Source organism: Pongo abelii, chromosome 10, assembly GCF_028885655.2.
Source record: "Pongo abelii isolate AG06213 chromosome 10, NHGRI_mPonAbe1-v2.0_pri, whole genome shotgun sequence".
In the NCBI taxonomy this organism is placed as follows: Eukaryota; Metazoa; Chordata; class Mammalia; order Primates; family Hominidae; genus Pongo; species Pongo abelii.
Genome location: NC_071995.2, coordinates 47,500,706 through 47,525,827, shown reverse-complemented (window position 1 = coordinate 47,525,827; position 25,122 = coordinate 47,500,706). Strand labels below are relative to the sequence as shown.

Genomic DNA, 25,122 nt, shown 5'->3' with positions numbered 1-25,122 from the left:
CAGAATAAAGAAAGGTTAGAGTCATTAAGTCATACAGAATCACACAGCTTATTAAAAAAAAAAAAAAAAAAGCAACATATAAGTTCAGAAAGATGAAAACTTGCCTAAAATTCTACAGCCCTAACACAACCATTTTTATTTTTATGTGTCCTACAATATATTTGCAATCATAGTCAACCATTTTAAAGAGGACAGAGGAATTGAATGCATCTTCTTCTCCCTCAAACTATTTTGTTACTGTCATTTGATTTCTATTCTTTCAGAAGGTAATTTGCCCCTTTAAAAGGCAGTAAGTTTGTAAGAGAAATTCTCAATTAACAATCTAGTTAAAGGAACCTAGACATTGGCACATAAAGCAATTTTATGTCATTGTTTCAAGATGCTAAAGAATTCCCTCTGCTAGGCACAGTGGCTCACTGAGGCCTATAATCCCAGCACTTCTGAGAGGCCGAGGTGGACGGATCACCTGAGGTCAGGAGTTCGAGACCAGCCTGGCCAACACAGTGAAACCCTGTCTCTACTAAAAATACAAAAATTAGCCGGGTGTGTTGGCACACACCTGTAATCCCAGCTACTCGGGAGGCTAAGACAGAAGAATTGCTTGAACCCGGGAGGCAGAGGCTGCAGTGAGCCAAGACACGCCACTGCACTCCAGCCTGGGTAACAGGGCAAGAGTTCGTCCCAAAAAAAAAAAAAAAACTCACTAGCAGCACCTCAAAGGTAAAAAACAAAACTTTGACTAGTCTTAACAAAACAAAAACTATAAAGCTGGGTCTGGCATTAAGACTTGCATTTTAAATATATGCATATCAAATTTTCTTACCTAATACATTTAAGAACTGAACTGAAAAGGATTCACAATTTTAAAAAAAGAAAGGTTCCTACCTCCATAATAAAGGAATTTATGCAGAAAGGAGGATTTTTTTTGGGGGTATTTTTTGACAGTTTCAGAACCTTTCCTACAGAAAGGTTGGAACAGTACAAAGAATTCCTGTACAACCTTCACCCAGATTTCCTAAATGCTAATATTTCACATTTGCTTCATCTTCTTTCTATATAGCAATATGTAGAGAGATGCAAAAATATTTTTTCCCTAACCACACAGACACAGTGCTCCTAAATACTTCAGTGTGTATATCCTGAAAGCAATGATCAAAATCAGGCTATTAATACTAATGCAATACTATTTCTAATCTGCAGACCTTATTCAGATTTTTGCCAACTGTCCCAATGTCAAAAAGGGCATTTTTAAATTCAACTATATCTATATCAATACCATAAAGTCAAGTTCTTAAGTTTTGCTCCCTCCCCTATTTCACATGCAATCCTAAGTAAACGTGTTCAATCTACAGTACTAAAGATCGAGTCAAGAACTTTCATCTTTTCTAAATATAAATCCTCCAAACTCTTATCAGGGCCATAATGCCCATCCATTTTAAATCTACCAGAAAAGGAGGGGCAGGGAGGAAGGGATTCAAACACAAAGTTGTGTGAAAGGCCACCTACTGAATGAAGCACTCTAATCAGCACCCAGTGCAACACTCAGAACAATTCATCTAGGTAATAAAAATTACAGTCCCCAAACAAATTTCCTAAGGAATCCTGGGCCAGTGGAAAGATATAAACATCATTTGCTTCCTGAGGCTCTCTCCCACAAATGAAACAATCACAATGGCTGGCTTGCATTCTCTGGTTTCTCCTTTCCTTCTCTCATCAACATCACGACTCACCTCAGAACTTTTGTTAATTCTGTTCTTAAGGACAGATACAGTGAGAAGCTGCAGAACCTACTAAGGTTGTTGCTCTCTCCTCTGAGTTACAGGGATCTGGGCCCTCTTGATCTAGATGGTGCAATTATTGCAGGTTGTTACAAGGCCAACCACAGCCTTCCATAACCAAGATGAATATGAATATGTCCTCTAGAGAGCACACTTACGGCATGGCAGAATTCAGCACCTGGAAGGTGTCTTTGTTTAAGGTTTCCCATTAACACCCCTAATGACATCCCTAGACAGCACTTACAACAATACTGAAGCAACCTTCAGAGCCAAGTTTCTCAGTATTCACAATAGCAACGCTAAAGAACCTCTTGCTTCCAATTACAAGAATTAAAGAAAGGTAAGGGATGGAGGGGGGTGGATCCTCAAACGCCCAGGGGATTCTAAGAAAGAGGCAACGCTCATGTAACCAGACCCTGCTCGGCAGAATCTGTTCGAGGGGTGAATGGCAGAAACTCCTCTTTCTCAGATACCTCTCTGACATTTCCCAGGGGGTACTGACTGCCTCTTTCTGGTTCTCTCTTAACAACTGTTGATGGAAAAACCAAAACCATCAAAGGCTGTGTGGGCTGGGACAGGGGGATGAGATGTCAAATGGCAATTTCACTTTGATTTAATAGAAGCTTGTGGTTTGAAATCACTAAAAAATAACTAAAACTTCCGTTTTTCAATATCAGTATTTCAAAATTTAAACAAAACATGTAACTACCAAATATTATAGATGCAAAAGGGCACAGCAATTTTATTAACTTTACAGAGAAAAAAAAGAAACCTGGTAAAGCACAGATGGTCCCTGACTTACCAGGGTTGATCTACCACTGGGAGAAAATCATACCCATTCGGTACACTCCTTGATTTGCGATGGGTTACATCTGAATACACCCATTGTAAATTAAAAATATCGTTGAGTCAAAAATGACTTACAGGTTAGGCACAGCGGCTCACGCCTGTAATCCCAGTACTTTGGGAGGCCGAGGCAGGTGGATCACTTTGACATCAGGAGTTCGAGACCAGGAGTTCCAGACCAGTCTGGCCAACACGGCGAAACCCTGTCTCTACTAAAAATCCAAAAATTATCTGGACATGGAGGCACGCCCCTGTAGTCCCAGCTACTTGGGAGGCTGAGGCAGGAGAATCACTTGAATCCGGGAGGCGGAGGTTGCAGTAAGCCGAGATCACACTACTGTACTCCAGCCTGGGCAACACAGCGACACTCCGTTTCAAAAAAAAAAAAAACAAAAAACAAAAATGACTTACAAAAAGAAAAGAACTTACATTTTCGACTTACGGTATTTTCAACTTACGATGGGGTTTTTCCAGATGCAGCCCCGTCTTGAGGAGCATCTGTATACATTTAATGTATATGACACAATGTACAGATGACAATTTCAGAAATGTTAAAATGTGAGAGGGAATACATAGGTCTTAGAATCAAAGAAATATAGTTTGCTCTAGATCTGTTCCAAATAGACAAGAATATACAGATAAGTAATGAGATCAAACTGTTCTGACAAGTTTTGCCAGATAAAATAAACTTACCAAGTTTCAATCTTAGCTTCAACTAGCAAAGCTCAGAAAAGACACCTACATTTCAATGGCCAACATGCAAACGCAGCCAAACAAGATTAAGTTGCACTTAACTCAAAAATAGCAGCTCTCATATCAAGTATTTTCCATTCTAGGAGCAATCAGCTCTTAAGAGCTTGAAGAAGTATATTCAATATCATTAACCAAGTAACTCGCTAACATTCCAGAGGAGCCCACGGTTAAATGAAAATTTTTGTTTTAAAAAAATATTAAAATGTTATATTTTACCACAATAAAGAAAAAAAGTACATTACAAGCTGCTAAAAAATTTAATACAGCAGTCCTTTCACACCTCTAAGCCTATTACTTACTAATTCAACTCTAAAATAAAGAGGAGGGGTTATTTACATAGAATACAATGTGGATAGTGCCTCCTGGAGTTGTGGAAAATTTGCCTATACTGCATTTGTAACTGAGAAGTAAATGTTCAGGTGTTAATCATAACCAAATTCCTCTAATTTCACTCAGAGCCTCCTGTTAGGCCTTCATCCCAGGAGAGGAAAACCTGTCAGCAGCTGCCAACATGTCATGCACATACGTGCTAAAGTTTTGCTGAAGTGTCATCATTCTGCGGTATCCCTGACCAGCCTCCTCTGCCAGAGCCATGCAAAAACAAAGAGCTAAGAGCTTAATACACAGCTCTCCCAAGAAAAAACTCAAGTAAACACAATTGTTTGAGTTAGATATTCCTGTGGTCTGCTTTTGCTTGGGAAGACAGGGACAGCAGGGGCTGGTAGGAGGAGACAGGTATTCTTAGCAGTGGACATCTAGGTCATGTTAAATACCTTGTTTTGTTCTAGGTATCTCCCTTACCCTTGTCCTAAAATGAAAGACTATCATCAAGGGTCCAGCCTTAAATTAAAAAAAAAAACAAAAAAAACCACAAAAAAAAACAGGCCGGGTGTGGTGGCTCACGCCTGTAATCCCAGCACTTTGGGAGGCAAAGGCAGGCAGATCATGAGGTCAGGAGTTCGAGACCAGCCTGGCCAACATGGTAAAACCCTGTCTCTACTAAAAATACAAAAATTAGCTGGGTGTGGTGGCGGGCACCTATAGTCCCAGCTACTCGGGAGGCTGAGGCAGGAGAATCGCTTGAGCCAGGGAAGCGGAGGTTGCAGTGAACTGAGATCACACCATTGCACTCTACCATGGGCGACAGTGCAAGACTACGTCTGAAAAAAATTAAAAAAAAAAAAAAAAAAAAACAACCATTCTCTTCAATCCTATTCCCACACACCTAGGAGCTACAGCGAATATGAAACATGCTGAAGTAGCCAAAAGCTATGCAAAACAAAACTATCGTGGATTTAGTATGCATTCCATGCAATGCTAGAACCAGGACAGACTTTGCCTCAGTGTGTACAGCAACATTAAAACAGCAAGTCAAAGAAACACTGTTCACACATTTAATTAAATATCAGTTTTATGTTTTATTACGAAGACAATAAAATCTCAAGGTTACGTTTACTTCCAAAAAACAAAAAAGGAAAATTAGGCCATGCACAATGTCTCACACCTGTGAGCCCAGCACTTTGGGAAGCCAAGGTGGGAGGGTCGCTTGAGCCCAGGAGTTCCAGACCAGCCTGGGCAACACAGCAAGACCTCGTCTCTGCAAAAAATTTAAAAATTAGCTTGGTGTGGTGGTGTGTGCCTGTTGTCCCAACTACTTGGGAGGCTGAGGAAGGAGAATTGCTTGAGCCCAGGAATTTCAGGCTGCAGTGACCCATCATCATGTTGCTTCACTCCAGCCTGGGTAACAGAGCAAAAATGTGTCACTGCACCCAGCCTGGGCAACACAGCAAAACCATTTTACAAAATTAAAACAAAAAAATTAGTTTGTCAATTACATGGTTCTTTCTTCCTGTTGTATTAATTCAATCACCCCGAACCTTGTTCCCACATATCTAGAAGAGACTAAATTGATACTTATAAGAAAAATCCCATATAGTTTAAAAGAGGGTAAAGGGCTGGGCACGGTGGCTCATGCCTGTAATCCCAGCACTTTCAGATGCCTAAGTGGGTGGATCACCTGAGGTCAGGAGATCGAGACCAACCTGGCCAACATGGTGAAACCCAGTCTCTAGTAAAAAAAAAAAATACAAAAATCAGCCAGGTGTGGTGGTGGGCACCTGTAATCCCAGCTACTCGGGAGGCTAGGGAAGGAAAATCGTTTGAACCCAGAAGGCAGAGTTTGCAGTGAGCCGAGATCGCGCTACTGCACTCCAGCCTGGGTGACACATCCAGACTCCGTGTCAAAAAAACAACAACAAAAAAAAAGAGAGGGAAGAACTGTTAGTAATTTTTCAGTAGTTTTTTTTCTTCTTCTGTGTTTTTGGCCAGGAAAGCTTTCCATTCATTAGTTTTTACTACTGAGTAATGTTCATACACTGTATAACCATGTCCCCTGCATAGTGATTAAGAGTGCCTGCTACTTCTGAATCCTAGTTATTTCCTTAGCAGTGGGACATGCAGCCAGCTTCTGGCACTTAACCTCACTGTACTTCAGTTTCGCCTACCATGTGTAAAGTACTAATACATAACATTCCTTACTTCGTAAGGTTGAAGACTAGGTGAGATAATACAAATAAAGTTCTTAAAATAGCTCTTTGTACACAGGATGCGTTCAATACATGGTAACCGTTGTGATTACTGGTGTACTAACATTGTTATTACTAGTGTACTCATTACTACAATGTCTTCAGTAGATTATTCTCTTTTAGAAGTCTAGTTTTAGCCTGTAATCCCAGCACTTTGGGAGGCTGAGGCAGGCGGATCACCTGAGGTCAGGAGTTCAAGACCAGCTTAGCCAACACAGTGAAACCCCATCTCTACTAAAAATACAAAAAATTAGCCAGGCGTGGTGGTAGGCGCCTGTAATCCCAGCTACTTGGGAGGCTGAGGCAGGAGAATGGCTTGAACCCAGGAGGCGGAGGTTGCAGTGAGCCGAGATCGCACTACTGCACTTCAGCATGGGTGACAGAGCGAGACTCTGTCTCAAAAAAAAAAAAAAAAAAGAGAGAGAAAAGAAAATTATAAACTGAAACATAAAGGCACTTGAAAAATCTCATTACTGGTTAAAAGTACAGATGCTCGATTTACAATGAAGTTACATCCCAATAATCCCATTGTAAACTGAAAATATCATAATTTATGTACCTACTACACATAACCTACCAAACATTATAGCTTAAGCCTAGCCTACCTTACCTTAAATGTGCCCAGAATGCTTACATTAGTCTGAAGTTGGGCAAAACTATCCAACACAAAGCCTATTTTATAATAAAGTGTCGAATATCTCATGTGAAAGTATCATACCAGATATCCCTAGTCTGGGAAAAGATGGAAATTCTAAATGTGCAGGGGTTTTTTTTGTTTTGTTTTGTTTTGTTTTGAGACAGAGTCTCGCTCTGTTGCCCAGGCTGGAGTGCAGTGGCACGATCTCAGCTCACTGCAACCTCTGCCTCCCGGGTTCAAGTGATTATCACGCCTCAGCCTCCTGAGTAGCTGGGATTACAGGCGTGTGCCACCATGCCCAGCTAATTTTTGTATTTTAAGTAGAGACAGGGTTTTGCCATGTTGGCCAGGCTGGTCTCGAACTCCTGACCTCAAGTGATCTGCCCACCTCAGCCTCCCAAAGTGCTAGGATTACAGGCATGAGCCACCATGCCCGGCCTGAAGTACAGTTTCTAACAAACAGGTAGCACTTTTGCATTATTATAAAGTAAAAAATCATTAAGTCCAATCATCATAAATTGGGGCCTATCTGTACTTTTGTTTAAATGGCATACCTTTCCTCTAGCACATTTATACTATCTCTCTTGTCCCACAGGGCCATGGGCATTTTGAGACAGCCTAATAGCCACTAAGTGATCATCTGATATGGTAAAGGATTTGATGAAGTAAATGCGCAAAAGCTTGATGCTTTCCCTGCCACTCCCAGGAGGTAGGTCAGTTCAGTTTCGGAACCATCCAAGGAACTGTTTCATTCAACTAGGACCGAGCTTTGATCTTCCCAGGTGGACACCCTAGATGTCCCATCCTCTCCCTTAACTTGGACCCAAATCCCTGGATTAGCTAATACTGAATCCATCTCTCTAGGGGGCTGCCTCAAAACCAAACCAGTAACTGGAGATGAAATGCCTACTGCCTTCAGTAAATTATTTTTTGTACCAAACTTTGACACTATTGCATCTCCCTCTCTATAACAACTGTTTGACAGATACTGAATCCTAAGAAGGCCCCAAAATCCTAAATGCACAATCTTCTTCCAGTATAAACCAGTAATCCCTCCCTAATAACACCATATTTAGCCCAAATGGGGAGCACACATAGATTAGGACAAACAGCCACCCACTTCACCCTCACTCGTGAAGCTCCTTTTTCAAGTGTTTTGGATTCTAGTTAATTGTGCAGGAACTTCTCACCCTGAGGGCAGAGCTTGCATCTGGTTCGGCTCAGCTATCCCCAAGATTTAAGCACTACAAGTCTCTAGAGCAAATTTAGACTCTACTATCAGATCAAGAGTGCTGTAACCTCAAATCAACATTCCCCAGCTGGCTCAGAGTGGAACCTACCTCAAGGGGTCACTCAGGTAACCTTTAAGTCAAGGAGACAGCCTTTCTCTCCTTGGTCTTGAACACCATCTTTGGAAAACAAAATGTGTATAAAAACTACGAAGGGCTGCATGCAGTTTGGTTAGAAACTCTGGGGGAACAAAACAGAGTGGTAGAAGACATTTCTACCAGATTCTACAACCAGATCAAAGTAGTAAAGGAAAAAGAATTAGAAGTTAGAGCATCAGAATATTCATTGGTTCCCTAGAGAAAATTAATAACCTCGGGCAGTTTACGAAATAAAATGAAACTCGTCAGGCCAGCAGTAGTACCTGCTATACTAATACTCCTGACTACATTTATATAAAATTTAGAACTTTTAAGGTGCTTTTATATATACATCACCTTTAATCCTCACACATCAACCCACGAGGAAAAGGAAAGATTAGGCCCACTTTAAATATACATCTTTTTTAAGTTCAAAAGGGCAATGTAATAGCGGCAAGAGGACAGGATTTGGTGTCACAAGTGCTGCCACTTTCTACCATATAACCCAGGAAAAATCATTTTACCTAAGGTTATCTCAGCTTCCTCATCTGTAAGATAACGATGATGATCAATATCTGCTCTACTGAATGCCAATAAGAAAATCTGTGTGAAATCAATGTAAAGTACTAAAACAAACATTAGTATTGATTTGACCAACATTAGAAAGTTAAACAGCAGAGCCAGAACCAGATTTGGGGTCTTCTGACCACTATAGTCTAGTGCTCTTTTTACTATTCCATCCTACAGTAAAAAAATAAGCTTTCATTTATATAAGCTTTCAAAAGTTTCAGCCATAGGCGAAAACAAATCTTTAAAACAAAACAAAAAAAAACTCCCAAAACATACATTGATTCCTATGACATTTTTCTGCACTTTCAGCATTTGTATAAAGAGCATGAACTATATCTATCATCAGGGAAAATAACTTGAAAATGCTAAGTATCTGGATTAATTTTACCTTTTCTTATTCTTCAGGAGAGATGACTCTTATTCTTTAGGAAAGGATTACACCTGTAATCCTAGCATTTTGGGAGGTCAAGGCGGGCGAATCGCTTGAGGTCAGGAGTTCGAGACCAGGCTAGACAACATGGCAAAAGCCCGTCTCTACTAAAAATACAAAAATTAGCTGGGCATGCTGGTGCGCGCCTGTCATCTCAGCTGCTTAGGAAGCTGAGGCATGAGAATTGCATGAACCAGGGAGGCAGAGGTTGCAGTGAGCCGAGATTGCACCACTGCACTCCAGCTTGGGTAAGGGAGTGAGACTGTCTCAAAAAAACATAATAATAATAATAACAATAATAAATAAATAAATCGCTTGAGTTCAGGAGTTGGTCAGCCTGGGCAACATGGGTGAAACCCCATCTCCACAAAAAATACAAAAATTAGCTGGAGTTGGTGACGTCCACCTGTGGTCCTAGCTACTCAGGAGGCTGGGGTGGGAGGATCACCTAAGCCAGGAGAGGTCAAGGTTCAAGTGAGCCATGATTGTGCCACTGCACTCTAGCCTGGGCGACAGAGAGACTCTGCCTCAAAAAAAAAAAAAAAAAAAGGTACTAAACCATGTTTCCACAACCAGATAAATAACAGAAGGAAACTCTGGATCAAAAGCACAGATTGTATTTCTCAAGTGTTCAACTATTCTGTCCCTACTGGAGGAAAGTGGCAGAGAATCTAAATGTCAACATAATCTTTAGGCCAGAACAAAAAATATTAGACAAAAAGAATAAGAAAACACCAAAGAGTGCAAATACAATAATTACAGAAAAAAGTGTGTATACGCAGGTCATAAGAAATGTGTTTATGCAATTCCGATATGTTTCCAGAATTAAATTCTTAATTCAACATAAAGATAAACTGAATAAATATACAAAAGATACACACATACAAAAGATAAACTGAATAAATATCAGTAAGTAACTAGAAAAGTCCATTTGCCATTTACCTTTGACCTTAAAATCCTTGTCTGTTTCAAGTACAGTCAGCCCTTCTACTGGGTTACACATTCACAAGTTGCTAGAACACAGTCTCAAGTTCACAGTGATTTTTGTTGTGGGGGTGGTCAATGAAAGGCTGATGACCCCAAGCAGCCCGGGCTGGCACCGGGTCGTTCTACACTCAGTAAATATACAAAGATACCAAAGCCTACTTGTTACCACAGGTCCAGCAAGTAGGCCCAAGATAAAAACTGCCCAACGACGCCCTTGCTGAGCAGACTTAGAAAGACGCCCACAAAAGCTCAAGACCAAGCAAAGCAAAGCCACCTCACCTGCCCAAAGGTAACCAATCCGAACACAGCGGGGCCGCCCCGTGGGCCTGGAAGGCAGCCCCAGCCCCAGACTCCTCTCACTTTCCGCCTCTGCCATTGGCTAAGAAGTAACTGAGGAGCCTCGCGTGTCACAGAGGAGTGTGACATCACCCGCCCGCCAAGCCCTACCTCGAGTCTTGGCTCCGGGCCGCTCACCCAGGGTCAGCCCGACCAGAGGACCCGCCCGTAGCCGAACAGCAATCGGATGGGTGGAGTTTCGCGTTCCTTCACCTCGGAAGGACGTGCTCTGAATTCGAACGATCGAAGCTAGGCCAAGGGGCCCTGCGTCTACACTTAGTGGAGGAGAAGGAGCGGGAGAAAGGAAAAGGCGGGCTGAGAAGAGGCCTTCGCCAGCGCTCTGGGGCAGAATAGAGGCCTCGACGCCCCCCAAAACCCCGCAGACTCGCCTCCGCCCCACCCCCGCTTCAGCACTGTTGCGCATGCGCAGCACTAGTTCTCTAGCTTCCCTCCCCACCCAGTTTTCTCGAGTCTGGTCTCCGAGCAGGGCCTCGTTCCTGCAGGGTGCCATCTGTCCGCTGAAGGAAGCTACTGCCACTCTTGCTCAGACAGTAACTGTTAACTCCCTTTCCATTTCTCACTCCCAGTTCGCCCAGTACTAGCTTCAGACGTACCTTCCTAACCCGCCTCTCCAAGGCCTACCAGCTCTTCTAACACCGGATGTGCTCTGACTCGCCCACTTCCGCTCCCGATCCTTTACCCGGCGTCCGCCTCTCGAGGGAAACCCCGCCCTGTGGTCCGCTTAAGACCAGCCCTCATTGGCCGTTGGCCGCACTTCTGCCTTTCCATTGGCTGTACGTGCATAAACAACGGCTGCTTAGCTCAGAGGCCTGAGCTTGTCCATCAAGACTCTGGCCACCAACCGCCGTCGAAGCAAAAGGTCTCCGCCTTCTTACCGTAGTAAGCCAGGGTCACGGTGCGCTGCTGCCTCTAGTGGAGAAAGTGAAAATGGGCAGGCCCCGCCCGGGACAGCCCCACGGCTTGTGAAGGGGTAGCGCTGCAGACTCGGGATTCTGGGTTTAGTCTTCTCATGCAGTGTTAAAGGGGAAAGGCGATTCAGAAAACACATTTAAAAAAAAAAAAAAAGCGCCCTCACAGGGGGCGATTTACTGTGAAACTAGTGGAGCGTAAGCTTCAGAGCACCTTTGAAAGCACTTCGATTTCTCTAGAGTATGCGAGAAGGAAATAGCAGGATTCCAGGAGGAAAGCCAGAATTTAGGAAACCACTTTCTGGAAAGATAGAACAGTTCTTTTCAGTAAAGAATACAAATATCCAGGGTATGATTCTCAGTACGCAAACCCAGGTATGCAATTAATAGAAGTTATTTTTCGGCCGGGCGTGATGGCTTACGCCTGTAATCGCAGCACTTTGGGAGGCTGAGGTGGGCAGATCACTTGAGGCCAGGAGTTTGAGACCAGCCTGGCCAACATGGTAAAACCCCGTCTCTATTAAAAATTTAAAAAATTAGCCGGGCATGGTGGTGCGTGCCTGTAATCCCAACTACTCAGGAGGCTGAGGTAGGAGAATTGCTTGAACCCTGGAAGTGAAGGTTGCAGTGAGCCGAGATGGTGCCACTGCACTCCAGCCTGGGAGACAGAGCAAGACCCCGTCTCAAAAAAAAAAAAAGAGTTAATTTTCTATAATACAACCTAATTTTTGCTATAGTGTAGCAGGACAAGCCCCAGACAAAACCCCTCTGACACCGAGTTAAAGAAGGAAGTGGTTTATTCGGCCGGGAGCATCTGCAAGACTCCTGTCTCAAGAGCTGAGCTCCCTAAGTGAGCAATTCCTGTCCCTTTTAAGGCCTCACAACTCTAAGGGGATCCGCTTGAGAGTGTAGTGACTGATTGAGCAAGCATGCACCGGTAATTAGATCAGAACAGGACAGGGATTTTCACAGTGCTTTTCTATAAAATGTCTGTAATCTATAGGTAACATAACCAATTAGGTCAGGGGTCCATCTTTACCTATGAGGCCCAGGGTGTGGTGCCGGGCTGTCTGCCTGTGGACTTCATTTCTGCCTTTTAGTTTTTACTTCTTCTCTCTTTGGAGGCAGAAATTGGGCATAAGACAATATGAGGGGTAGTCTCCTCCCTTATTCCCCCGCTGTGAGACTCTCACTCATTTTATTAGTGGGAGTTCTCACCTTCATCTTCACTACCTATATCTTCCTGCATGACAGATCGATAGTGATTTATGTAGTACACTTGTGCTGAAGCATTCTGGTGAACTATAGTAGTGATGAAACCTTTTACCATTTGAATGAGTACAGGTAGTAAATAAGGGATCAGTAAGCAGGTTCCTGTTACTACTATAATTTTTATTATAAGAGTTTTAAATCCTCCTACCGCTGGGAACCATTTTTAAACATAGCTTCAGGGTCAAATCCATGTCACACTTGTACAGGCACATGTGCCAGTTTCATCATGTCTTTAACTATGTCTTCGACTACTTGCCTCTGATCATCTATGTGCAGGCAGCAATTGGTAAGGTTAAATTTTCCACAGACTTCTCCTCGAACTAAGATATTTACTCGAGGATCCAGTCCGGCCCTGTTGATTCCTAAGGTCACACGCTTCCCTTTTTTTTCCAGTGAGGATCAAGGGGATTGGTTATTACTAGCTCTAAGGGGTTACATTGTCCCTTAGTACAGGAAGAGCCATTTTTTCGTTTCTGAAGGTGGACTGGATCCTTTTCATTTTTTATCCAAGTGGCTTAAATGACACAAGACCTGTATCCACATTCATTTTCACACAGTCCTAATTCATGACAAATGTACTTATTTTCCATCATATAGCCTTTTTCCCAACTAAAAGAGCCACATCCCCTTCCTAACTTATTGCTATTAATGATAGCACAGGCATCAAACTTCAAGGTGACTTGTTCGCGCACCCCTTTTTCTTTTGTTTTGGCTAACACTTTACTCCTATCATTTATGAGTCCCCACCAGTCCTCAGTGCTTAATCTTATTTTAAAAACTGTGGTCATGGGAGGCTCAGATGGGTCATAACACACACCAGGTTGGTCATTTCCTGGGCTACATACCTTGTATAGAATAGCATTATACAAACAAGTTCTTTTTAGAGTCCCAGTACACTTATAATAACCATAAAATAATAGGACAGTAGCAACTTTTTGTCCTACCTCAGTGACTTGCTGTATACACTGGGAACAGTCCTCAGTCTGAGGAAGGTCAGTTGAAGTCCTTACTGCACAAGTCCAAATTTTAAGGAAAATGAGTCCCGTGATGAGTTTTCTCATGCTTCGGCCGCGTGTGGACTAGTCAGCTTCCGGATGTGACTGGAGCAGGGCTTGTCATCTTTTTCAGAGTCACTTTGCAGGGGTTGGTGAAGCTGCTCCTTTCCATGTACAGCTCACAGTCTACTGATGTTCAAGGATGGTCTTGGAGGTTTGGCCCACTAGAATAAACTGAGTCCAATACCTCTACACAGTTATGTTCAACTGGGCTCTCTGATACTGCGAGCAAGGTGGTGAAGTTTAGGGTGTTGTAAACTTCAATGGTTATGCAGGGATTTTCACATAGCAAGCTTTGGTACTTGGTTAATCTAGCATTTGTTGGCCAATGATGTCCTCTGGTATTCATCAAAGTTACCACAGCATGGGGGGCCTTTATATTCAGGTTTTGCCTAAGGGTTAGTTTATCTGCTTCTTGTGCTAACAGGGCCATTGCTGCCAGGGCCCTTAGACATGGGGGCCAGCCTTTGGAAACCCCGTCCAGTTGTTTTGAGAGATAGGCCACTGGCCTTGGCCATGGCCCCCCAGTCTGGGTTAAAACTCCAACTGCCATTTTTTCTTTTTCTGACACATAGAGTGTAAAGGGTTTTGTCAGATCAGGTAGCCCCAGAGCTGTGGCCAACATGAGTTTTAACTCATAAAAAGCTTGTTGCTGTTGGTTATAATAGATAGAGTTTATCCAATCTACATTTTTATTAACCATCACCTACCAAAATATTGACTCAAATCCTGCCACTATTTGATTTCAAGCTTTAAATTGATCTGGTATTCCCCGTGGGACTCCAATTGTGTCTAAATGGACATGAGAGTCGGAAGACCAATAGGGGGCTTCTCTCGCTTTACGATGTCTTATTTTTTTCTCCCTCTGGTTGATGAAATGCCAGGGTGAAAGGGATAGCCAAATGGACCAAAGCACAAGTGCCACTCCAGTTATTCGGCAGAGTGCTCAGTAAAGATCCACCACAATACCACCACACATCCACTTGGGGATGAACAAGGGCTGACTGATGGATAAGCTCTTGAAAATTCTTAAGCTCATTGCATCCTTTCAGGTCTCCAAGGAATTCCAGGGAGACATGAAGTGAACTTAGTGTTGAGAGATGGAAGCTGGATGGCTCTTGGGGGCTGACCCACAGGGTGCCGGACTTTGGGATATAGCAGAGAGAGCTTGGTGTGACTTATTACTCCAGGCTGTAGAATCCTGGAAAAGAGCTACCATTGCAGCCTACGCCTGGTCGACTGGAGGACCACCTTAGTGGAAGGGGGACAATCTGGCCCTCTGGCCTGCCATGTGCACATGCATAACAATTGCTTTTGTTTAATGTGCAGATGGAATATTTGATTCATTTTAACCAGGCATTTGCATCTTGGTATCCTGTCTTAATTGCTAAAGTTTGTTTTAAGTCTTTAACTTCTATGATCCTCTAGTAAAACGAATGTATGATTTTAGGAAATTACAATAACCAGTTAGGGCAGTCCATCCTTGCTCTTTAGTGGTCCACAGAATGTTGGACCAACTACGGCATAAAAGCTCTACAATGGGGGACAAGACTCCTGGTTGACACTGGAATCTTTATCGAAATTTCCCTGGATTAAATGGTCCTAATTTACTAACACCCAGTCTGAGGAGAGTCAGAAGGGACAGAAGTACTTTTCTGAAGTAAAGAGCTGTCTTTGACTTGGCAAGTCCCCACAGGGTATAACAAGGCAAGCATTAAATGCAATAGTTTGAGGCAAAATTGACTTGGTTATGTTAATAACTAGATGGTTAGCAATAGAGCGAGGAAAGAAGAAAGAGCAATAGAATAGGTGAAAGAGTTAAATTTTTCTTAGCTTTAGCTTGGTAAGGTTTTCCCCTGGGACTATGGCCCACGACTCTGGAGGGGGTGGCGCTCTCTTGACTTGGGTGTGGTGAGTCCATCCCCTTTCCACTGTACAAACAGCAGTCTCGGTGGTTAGCAGCACAAGGTAGGGTCCTTCCCAGGCTGACTCGAGTTTTTCTTCTTTCCACCCTTTGATGAGAACATGATCTTCAGGCTGGTGCTGGTCTACCGGAAATTCTAGGGGTGGTACATGTGCTAAAAGACTTTTAGTTTTTGAGGGAAAGGAAAGTGGAAGATAAACCAAGTATATAATTTTTAAGAAATTGACCTTTTGTTTTAAATGTGGGGACCTTGGCAGTGGACTTAGTCCTTAGTGCCTTTTTACTGAGAAATTTTCTTTAGCACCTATTTTTATTAGTTTTTAAACCAAAGAAAGCCAAATACCATTTTACATTTAACAATGCTTTTTGTATGATTTTTACACCAGATAAGCTAAATTTTACTTTTATATTAGTGTGTTATTAATGTTAAACCTAATTTTAACAAAACCTTGTAGACATATTTATGCAATTTTTAATGTTAGACCACAAGGTAAGATTTTATAGACTCTTTTTAACTTTTTATAATTTTTGCTAAAGAGCAGGTTGGTGCTTTAAGAAAAACCTGCTATGGTTCTATTTTAATGTCCAGTTTACAGAAAAACTGGATGATATCGCTTTAACTTTAGCCAATGTTTACACACAGAATTTTCTTTCCAATTAACACTTTAAAACTTGATTAAACCTTTAAAACAAAATATACATATTTTTAGCCTTTTAATGTAGGTAAAAATTTATATCCTTATGCCTCCTTATAATTCTTTTACCACAGGTATATTTTACTTTCCTTATACACCTTGCACATAAACTGTTTTTTTTTTTTTTTTTTTTACATTCAGGAGGCCTAGTTACTTTTAAATTATACAACATCTCTTGCATAAATTCTTTTTTTAATAACATTTTTCTCTTTCATGACTTATGCAGACAATTCTTCGACATGCTTCAACTTTCTGACTTATTACAAATATTTCTTTCTTTAAACAACCAGTTAATTTAATTCAGGACAAATACAATACTCTTTTTACATAAATTCCGCCCACCTCCCTTTTTTCCTTAGGATACTTCTGAACTGGTGAGGTGTGCTCACAATGAGGTTTCCTGTAAAAGTTATTTTTTTTACTTTTTTCTGTTAGCAAAGCAGTTGCCGCTACAGATTGAACGCATTTGGGCCATCCGCGGGTTACTGGGTTAAGGATTTTTGATAGGAAGGCCTCAGTGCTTTCAGGATACGCCCTTGTTTACACTGACAACAAAGTGGTATTGGACTGTTATAAGGTTACGGAGAATACCTTCAATTATCAATTATAGGTTTTAAATTTACCTTGGCTTTTAAAGGAATAGGGTACACTTTTTTTTTTTTAACTACTTGTATATCTCTCTTTCTTTGATTTTCTGTCTCTTTTTCTCTTTGACTTTCCTTTTGCCTCTGTCTCTTTCTCTCTCTCTGCCTCTCTCTCTCTCTCTGCTGGTCTTTCCTTGCCTCTGCCAGCCACTTATGCTGCTGTTCTCTCAATCACTGCCAGGGGATCTAAAACCAGCTGTAACCAAGTGTCTATATATGGGAACTGGTCTGGGTGCTTTGGCTTACAGGTTACCTTGTGCCATACCTTTGAAACGAGGGACCTGTGCCATACCTTCCTTCTGATGGCCAACCCACCTCTAATGCTGGCCAGTCTATCTTACACACAGTTTTAAGTTTTCCTGGTGTCATAGTACTCCATAGTCTCCCTTAAATCCTTTCTTGAAAATTTTCAACATAGTTCCTAGTGGGGTGGGCTTACTTTGTGCCTCACCCATGCTTCTTTGAGACAAAACACGATGCTCACACCACACACACACCACAAAACAAAGAACACGTAAAAAGGGCACACACACACTTTTGCAGTTTACACCAAATGAAAATCAAAACCAAAATCAGAGTATCAAGAAATCCAAGCCAGGTCAAAACCAAAACCAAAGTATCAAGCAATCCAAATCAAGTCAAAAACAAACCAAAGTGCCAGTACAGGCACACTGTGGGTGATCAGGCCACGTTTCCACCCAAATGGAGTAGGCAAGTTCCCAAGACCAGTCCTGTCAAGCAATTCAAACCAAGTCAAAACCGAAACCAAAACCAAAGTGCCGATAAACGCATGTCGTGGGTGATCAGGACACGCTTCCACTCAAATGGAGTGGGAAAGTTCCTAAGACTGGTCTTGTCAAGCAATTCAAACCAAGTCAAAACCAAAACCAAAACCAAACCAAAGTGCCAATAAAAGCATGCCGTGGGTGATCAGGCCACGCTTCCACTCAAATGGAGTAGGCAAGTTCCAAAGACTAGTCTTACCAAGTTTCAGATGTCCGGACTCTAAGTACCTGTTCCTTCCCGGTGTTCAGCCACTGCATTGATCCTCCATGGGGGCCTGCCACACACTGCTCTGGCGAGGCATCCCACCCAGGCAAATGCCTACCCAGGAGCGCTCTCAGGATCTGCGTCACTTGGGCTGGTTGAAGTCCCCTACAGGGATGTTCCACAGGGCAGGCTTAAGCTGCCTAAGGAGCTGTCTCGACCATCCGCCAATCACCTCACTTCCCGGTCAGGGAACCAAGAAATGTAGCAGGACAAGCTGCAGACAAAACCCCTCAGACACCGAGTTAAAGAAGGAAGCGGTTTATTAGGCCAGGAGCATCGGCAAGACTCCTGTCTCAAGAGCTGAGCTCCCCTAGTGAGCAATTCGTTTCCCTTTTAAGGGCTCACAACTGTAAGGGGGTCCACTTGAGAGGGCTGTGATCGATTGAGCAAGCAGTGGGTACGTAACTGGGGTCTGCATGCATCAGTAATTAGATCGGAACAGAACAGGACAGGGATTTTCACAGTGCTTTTCTATACAATGTCTGTAATCTACAGAAAACATAACCGGCCAGGCGCCGTGACTCACACCTGTAATCCCAGCACTTTGGGGGGCCGAGGCGGGCAGATCACGAGGTCAGGAGATTGAGACCATCCTGGCTAACATGGTGAAACCCCATCTGTACTAAAAATACAAAAAATTAGCTGGGCGTGGTGGTGGGCACCTGTAGTCTCAGCTACTCAGGAGGCTGAGGCAGGAGAACAGCATGAACCCGGGAGGCGGAGGTTGCAGTGAGCTGAGATCCGGCCACTGCACTCCAGCCTGGACAACACAGCGAGACTCCATCTCAAAAAAAAAAAAAAAAGAAAGAAAACATAACCGATTAGGTCAGGGGTTGATCTTTAACTACCAGGCCCAGAGTGTGGCGCCGGACTGTCTGTTTGTGGATTTCATTTCTGCCTTTTAGTTTTTACTTCTTCTTTCTTTGGAGGCAAAAATTGGGCATAAGACAATATGAGGGGTGGTCTCCTCCCTTATTCGTACAACCTAATATTTACTCTGAACCTCATTCTACCAGAATGGAAAAAAAAAGTATTACCAGCCCTTCATCGGACCCTTAGATCTCAGCATGGAGGTCACTCTCTCACACCAAGTGTCAGTTAAGGGTGGACTAGGGTGGGTGGGCTAGGGGAGGAGGGCAGTGACCACCAGATGGAGCTGTCTTAGAAGCCCCTTTGGAGACCAAGCCAAGGGAGATCAAAGGGCTGGAATTCTCCCCAGGGCTTTTCCTCAGCGAGAAGCACCACCCGTGCAAGACATTATAGCAAGGAGTTGGAAAGCTGATAATACAAAGTTTAGAGACTATCAATTATTTAAAATCTATTTTTGACTAATTTATCTTTTTTACATCTCTATAAAATGGTATAAAATGGTCATTTAGTTGCAAAGAGTATGCAACTAAAAAATGCAAGACGGGTGAAGACTTATAGTGGTTGCTAGGCAGTTATTAATATTATTTTTCTGGACTTTGTGATGTCTGTGGTTTTTGTCAGTATTTCAAAACCTACAATGATTCTTCTCATTTTAAATATTGGCTTTATGACATCATTTAATTCTTTATTACATGTTTATTTACTCTAAATAAATATTGAATTTATTACATAATTTTAGAGCCCCACAATTGTATATGTTTCAGGCTCCACAGAGCATATATCCACTCTTTTTTTTTTCTTTTTTCTGAGACAGGGTCTCGTTCTGTCGCCCAGGCTGGAGTGCAGTGGCACGATCTTGGCTGACTGCAACCTCCACCTCCTGGGTTCAAGTGATTCTCCCACTATAGCCTCCTTAGTAGCTGGGACTACAGACGCACATCACCACGCCTGGCTAATTTTTTTTTATTTTTATTTTTTATTTTTTTTGGTAGAGACAGGGTTTCACCAAGTAGCCCAGGCTGGTCTTGAACTCCTGGGCTCCAGTGATCCACCCACCTCGGCCTCCCAAAGTGCTGGGATTACAGGTATGAGCCACCTGCCTGGCCTGATCATATATCCATTCTTTTTTTTTTTTTTTTTTTGAGACAGAGTCTGTCACCCAAGCTGGAGTGCAATGGCATGATCACTGCAACCTCCACCTCCCAGGTTCAAGCGATTCTCCTGCCTCAGCCTCCCAAGTAGCTGGGATTACAGGTGCACGCTACCACACCCGGCTAATTTTCTGTATCTTCAGTAGAGACAAGGTTTCACCATGTTGGCCAGGCTAGTCTCGAACTCCTGACCTCAGGTGATCCACCTGCCATGGCCTCCCAAAGTGCTGGGATTACAGGTGTGAGCCACCATGCCTGTCCCCAAGATTTTTACCTTTGTACCAGTGTGGCCCTTTCAGGTGCTGCAGCTCTGTTTTCATGCCATACTTAAGGTTCAATTGACCTTTTGTCAGGCTTAAATTATGTGCCTAGGACAAGAGCTTGCTGAGTTCTGCCTGCACAGTTTTGAGTGACACAGATTATTCATTTATTGAGCACCTATGACATGCCTGCTTTAGGCATGTGTGGGTATATCAGTGAACAAAATACAAAAATCACTGCCCTCATAGAGCTTAAATTCTAGCAGAGGGAGAAAAACTAAATAATAAGCATAATAAGTAAATTGTATAGTATTGTTTGAGTATAAGTGCTGTAAAATAGAATAAGATAATTGGTATCGGAAGTTCAGAGAGATAGAGGCTGAGGTGGGTGGATCACCTGAGGTCAGGAGTTCAAGCCCAGCCTGGGCAACATGGTGAAACCCCATCTCTACGAAAAATACAAAAATTAGCCAGGCATGGTGGCATGCACCTGTAATCTCAGCTACTCCAGAGGCTGAGGCACAAGCATCACTTGATTCCAGGAGGCAGAAGTTGCAGTGAGCCGAGATCTCGCCAGCCTGGGTGACAGAGTGAGACTCTGTCTCAAAAAAAAAAAAAAAAAAAAAAAAAAGAAGAAGTTCAGAGAGATGGACATGTAGAAATTACAGAGGTGGTAGGCTTCATTGGGAAGTGAGACTTAAGCAATAACTTGGAGGAGATGCGGGAGGGATTGCACAACACAGGATCCAAGGAAAGACTATTTCAGGCAGAGGAACAGTAAGGGCAAAAGCCTTAAGTAGAAACATGCCTGGCACAGGTGAAGAACAGTAAGAAGGCCAGTGCCACTGCAGTGGTATAAATTAGGGCAGAAGTACAGGAGATGCAGTCAGAGAGGTAGTGTAGTGGGGGAAGATCATGTAGGGGCTTGAAAGTCTTAGGACTTTGGCTTTTTTGTTCTGAGGAAAATAGGTAACCATTGCAGGGTTTTTAGCAGGGGGCTAACATAATATGACTTACCTTTTTACAGTAACACTGGCTGCTGTTTGAAAATAAATTGTGGAGATTCAAGGGTAAAAGCAGTACAGTTAGAGGGTTCACACCAAAGTGGTAGTGGTGGAGGTGGTGGGAAGTAGATTCTGGACCTATTTTGAAGGTAAAACCAATATAATTTGCTGGCAGATTGGATGTGGGATGTAAGAGAATGAGGAGTCAAGGATGACACCTAGGTTTTTAGTCATATGTATTATTTATCTACTGTTTTGTAACAGAACACTACAAAACTCAGCGGCTTAAAACAATAATCATTTATTATGTTATCTTTGAGGCCAGGCATGGTGGCTTATGCCTGTAATCCTAGCACTTTGGGAGGCCGAGGTGGGAGGATCCTTCAAAGCCAGGAGTTCAAGACCAGCCTGGGTAATAAAGCGAGATGCCATCTCTACAAAAAAGAAAACAAGAATTTGAGAGCACCTTGCAGGTAAGTCAGTCAGTCACTCTTGCTAGCTAGCACAGTTCTTTCATAAAATAGTGTGAAATTGGGTCTCCAGAATAGTGTTGACATGCTTATTTGGGGTCAAACACAAGATAAGTTCAGGTCTCTGGGCTATCGACAGTCCTCTACCAACCCTTGGTCATGAGCCATGTGTTGGGGACCTTGTGCTGGCCCTCCTTTGTCAGTGTTCTGACTGTGGAACTGCTGGTGGTCCACAGCACCTGAGGACTACAGGGTGGTAGCAGACATCTTTTATTCTGTGTATGACTGCATGTCATCTCCTTTCTGCCCCATCACTTGCACCCAGGGTAGTTACCCTATCCCGGCAGAAGATTCCATGACAGGTGTCAGGCCGTCCTCCCTGGGTAATCCAACCTTTCTCCTCCAAGATGAATGATTTTGGGATTGTTGCTACACAGTGCCAAAGGGCCCTTTCCAACTGATGTCCTCTTTTGCTTCTGACTGATGTGGTGATGCAATGCTCCCTCCATGTTTGTCTTAAGTCATGCCAAATGAGGCATGCAGGAATGGGATCACTCCTCTTGCTGCACCCGTGGGCCCTTCACACATCTTCCCTGTTGGTGATGGTGTCCAAAAGATAGGCATGTGGTCAACATTCAAAGAACTGATAGTCTAGGAATGTTGTAATTATGGTTTAAAGTGTGCAAAAGAAGATAGGGTTAGAAGAAGTGATGCTCTATGTTTATTACATAAAATTCTGAGTGAGAATTTAACATGACCATAAAACAAATTATTGTTCACATTTTTGGGGATTCTCTGGGTAAGACTTGCATTTGTGATCATAATCAAGAAAATATAGTAATAAAATAAAACAAAATAAAATTAAAATTTTAAAAAGAAAATACTGTAATAATTTTTGAGAGAGTCATAGACAACATCATGAATAATGTATCATGAGTAATGTTGTAACCAAGAGTATTAAGGAACTCCAGAAACAAAAATGTCCATATTGTTTCACTACAAACAGGTTCCAAAGACCTATGGAATTATAGTAACAAGAGTTACTACCTTTTTCTCTTGGTGGGAGATATGAAATTAGCCAGGAATGGCACATTGGACAATAAAGAACATGAAGAACATGATTTTTGGACCTGAACAAGAAAAGGTGGTACCTGCACACTGTGAAGAATCATCACATGCTCTGATATGGACAATAAGCTGATATCTCTTTTCTACCCATTATTCTAAGTCTTCATTGATATATCATTTTGCTATATGTCATTATACTTCACATAGTCTCATAAACTTTGTAATACATTTAAAAATTGAGACATAATTCACATATCATAAAATTTACCATTTTAGGCCAGGTGTATTGGCTCACACCTGTAATCCCAGCACTTCGGGAGGCCAAGGCGAGTGGATCACTTGGGGCCAGCAGTTTGAGACCAGCCTGGGCAATGTGGTGAAACCCCATCTCTACTAAAAATACAAAAATTAGCTGGGCATGGTGGCACACACCTGTAATCCCAGTTACTCAGATGGCTGAGGCACAAGAATCTCTTGAACCCAGTAGGTGGAGATTGCAATGAACCAAGATTGTGCCACTGTACCCCAGCCTGGGTGACAGAGTGAAAGTCTGTGCCACTGTACCCCAGCCTGGGTGACAGAGTGAAAGTCTGTCTCAGAAAAAAAAAATTACCATTTAGTTTTTAATTATTATAAATTACCGGCCCAATTTTTTTTTTTTTTTTAAATTGAGATAGGGTCTCGCTCTGTCACCCAGGCTGGAGTGCAGTGGTGCAAACATGGCTCACTGCAGGCTTGAACTCCTGGGCTCTAGCAATCCTCCTGCCACAGCCTCCCGAGTAGCTGGAACCACAGGTATGTACCACCATGCCTTGCACTTTAAAACATTTTTTTTTGGCCAGGCACAGTGGCTCACACTTGTAATCCCAGCACTTTGGGAGCCCGAGATGGATGGATCATGAGGTCAGGAGATCGAGACCATCCTGGCCAACACGGCAAAACCCCATCTCTACTAAAAATACAAAAATTAGCTGGGCATGGTGGAGCATACCTGTAATCCCAGCTACTCAGGAGGCTGAGGCAGGAGAATCGCTTGAACCAGGGAGTTGGAGGTTGCAATGAGCCGAGATGGTGCCACTGTACTCCAGCCTGGCAACAGAGTGAGACTCCATCTCAAAAACAAAACAAAACAAACAAACAAAAGGCGACTACAGGCGGAGGTTGCAGTGGAGCCGAGATTGCACCACTGCACTCCAGCCTGGCAAAAGAGCGAGACACCGTCTCAAAAAAAAAAATTAATTTATGAAAAAGGTATTCCACATTATATCTCATCAGGGATATACTAATTAAAAGGACAATTAAATACTACTGTGCACCTCTTAGAATGGCCAAAATTCAGAACATTCACAACACCAAATGCTGGTAAAGATGTGGAGCAATGGAAACTCTCATCCATTGCTGGTGGGAATGCAAAATCGTACAGCCACTTTGGAAGAGAGTTCCGTAATTTCTTAGAAAACTAAATATACCACAGCCATAAAAAAGAACAAAATCATGTCCTTTGCAGCAACACAGATGCAAGCGGAGGCCATTATCCTAAGCGAACTAACACAGGAACAGAAAACCAATACTGCATATTCTCATAAGTGTGAGCTAAATATTGGGTACTCATGGACATAAAGATGGCAACAATAGACACTGGGGACTACTAGAGGGGGTGGGAGGGAAGGGGCAAGGGTTGAAAACTATTGGGTACTGATATGGTTGGTGGGAGGGAAGGGGCAAGGGTTGAAAAACTATTGGGGTACTGATATGGTCCCACCCGAATCTCATCTTGAATTGTAATTCCCACAATTCCCATGTGGAAGGAACCTGGTGGGAGGTAGTTGAGTCATGGGGGCAGGTCTTTCCTGTGCTGTTCTCCTGATAGTGAATAAGTCTCATCAGATCTGATGGTATTATAAGGGGGAGTTTCTGGGCACAAGCTCTCTTTGCCTGCTGCCATCCATGTAAGATGTGACTTGTTCCTCCTTACCTTCCGCCATGATTGTGAGGCTTCCCCAGCCACGTGGAACTGTAAGTCCATTAAACCTCTTTCATGAATTGTCCAGTCTTGTATATGTCTTTATCAGCAGTGTGAAAACAGACTAATACAGGTACTATGCTCACTACCTGGGTGATGGGATCAATTGTAACCCAAACCTTGGCATCATGCAATATACCCATGTAACAAACCTGCACATGTACCCTCTGAATCTAAAATAAAAGTTAAAATTATCATAAAAAAGAAAATTAAACATCCTCTTACTGTACAATCCAGCAATCATGCTCCTTGGTATTTATCCAAAGAAGTTGAAAACTGATGTCCATATAAGCATCTGCACATGTATGTTTCCAGCAGCTTTATTCATCATTACCAAAACTTGGAAGCAACCAAGATGTCCTTCAGTAGGTGAATGGATAAACTGTGGTACACTCAGACAATGAAATACTATTCAGTG

The 25,122-nt window shown here is 42.6% G+C and overlaps 1 protein-coding gene and 2 long non-coding RNA genes across 7 annotated transcripts in view; 1 reads left to right on the top strand and 2 right to left on the bottom strand.

Moving 5' to 3' along the window:
- TMBIM6 (transmembrane BAX inhibitor motif containing 6) overlaps positions 1–10,958 on the bottom strand; it is a 23,105-nt gene extending 12,147 nt beyond the window's left edge. The window contains 2 exon segments of one of the 5 annotated variants that reach the window (NM_001132659.1): positions 10,401–10,559; positions 10,904–10,941. Coding sequence is in view for 1 of the 5 variants with exons in the window: in XM_054526445.2 (XP_054382420.1) it covers positions 10,233–10,379 (147 nt within the window). In the remaining 4 variants the exon portion in view is untranslated. 5 annotated transcript variants of the gene reach the window in all.
- Positions 10,527–23,317, top strand: LOC129049312 (uncharacterized). Its single transcript, XR_008512313.2, has 3 exons — positions 10,527–11,593; positions 21,464–21,616; positions 22,620–23,317. It is a non-coding gene; the product is annotated as an uncharacterized LOC129049312 (long non-coding RNA).
- On the bottom strand, positions 21,428–25,122 carry LOC129049313 (uncharacterized). Its single transcript, XR_010135642.1, has 3 exons — positions 24,930–25,122; positions 21,948–22,206; positions 21,428–21,577 (listed from the first exon to the last, which is right to left on the bottom strand). It is a non-coding gene; the product is annotated as an uncharacterized LOC129049313 (long non-coding RNA).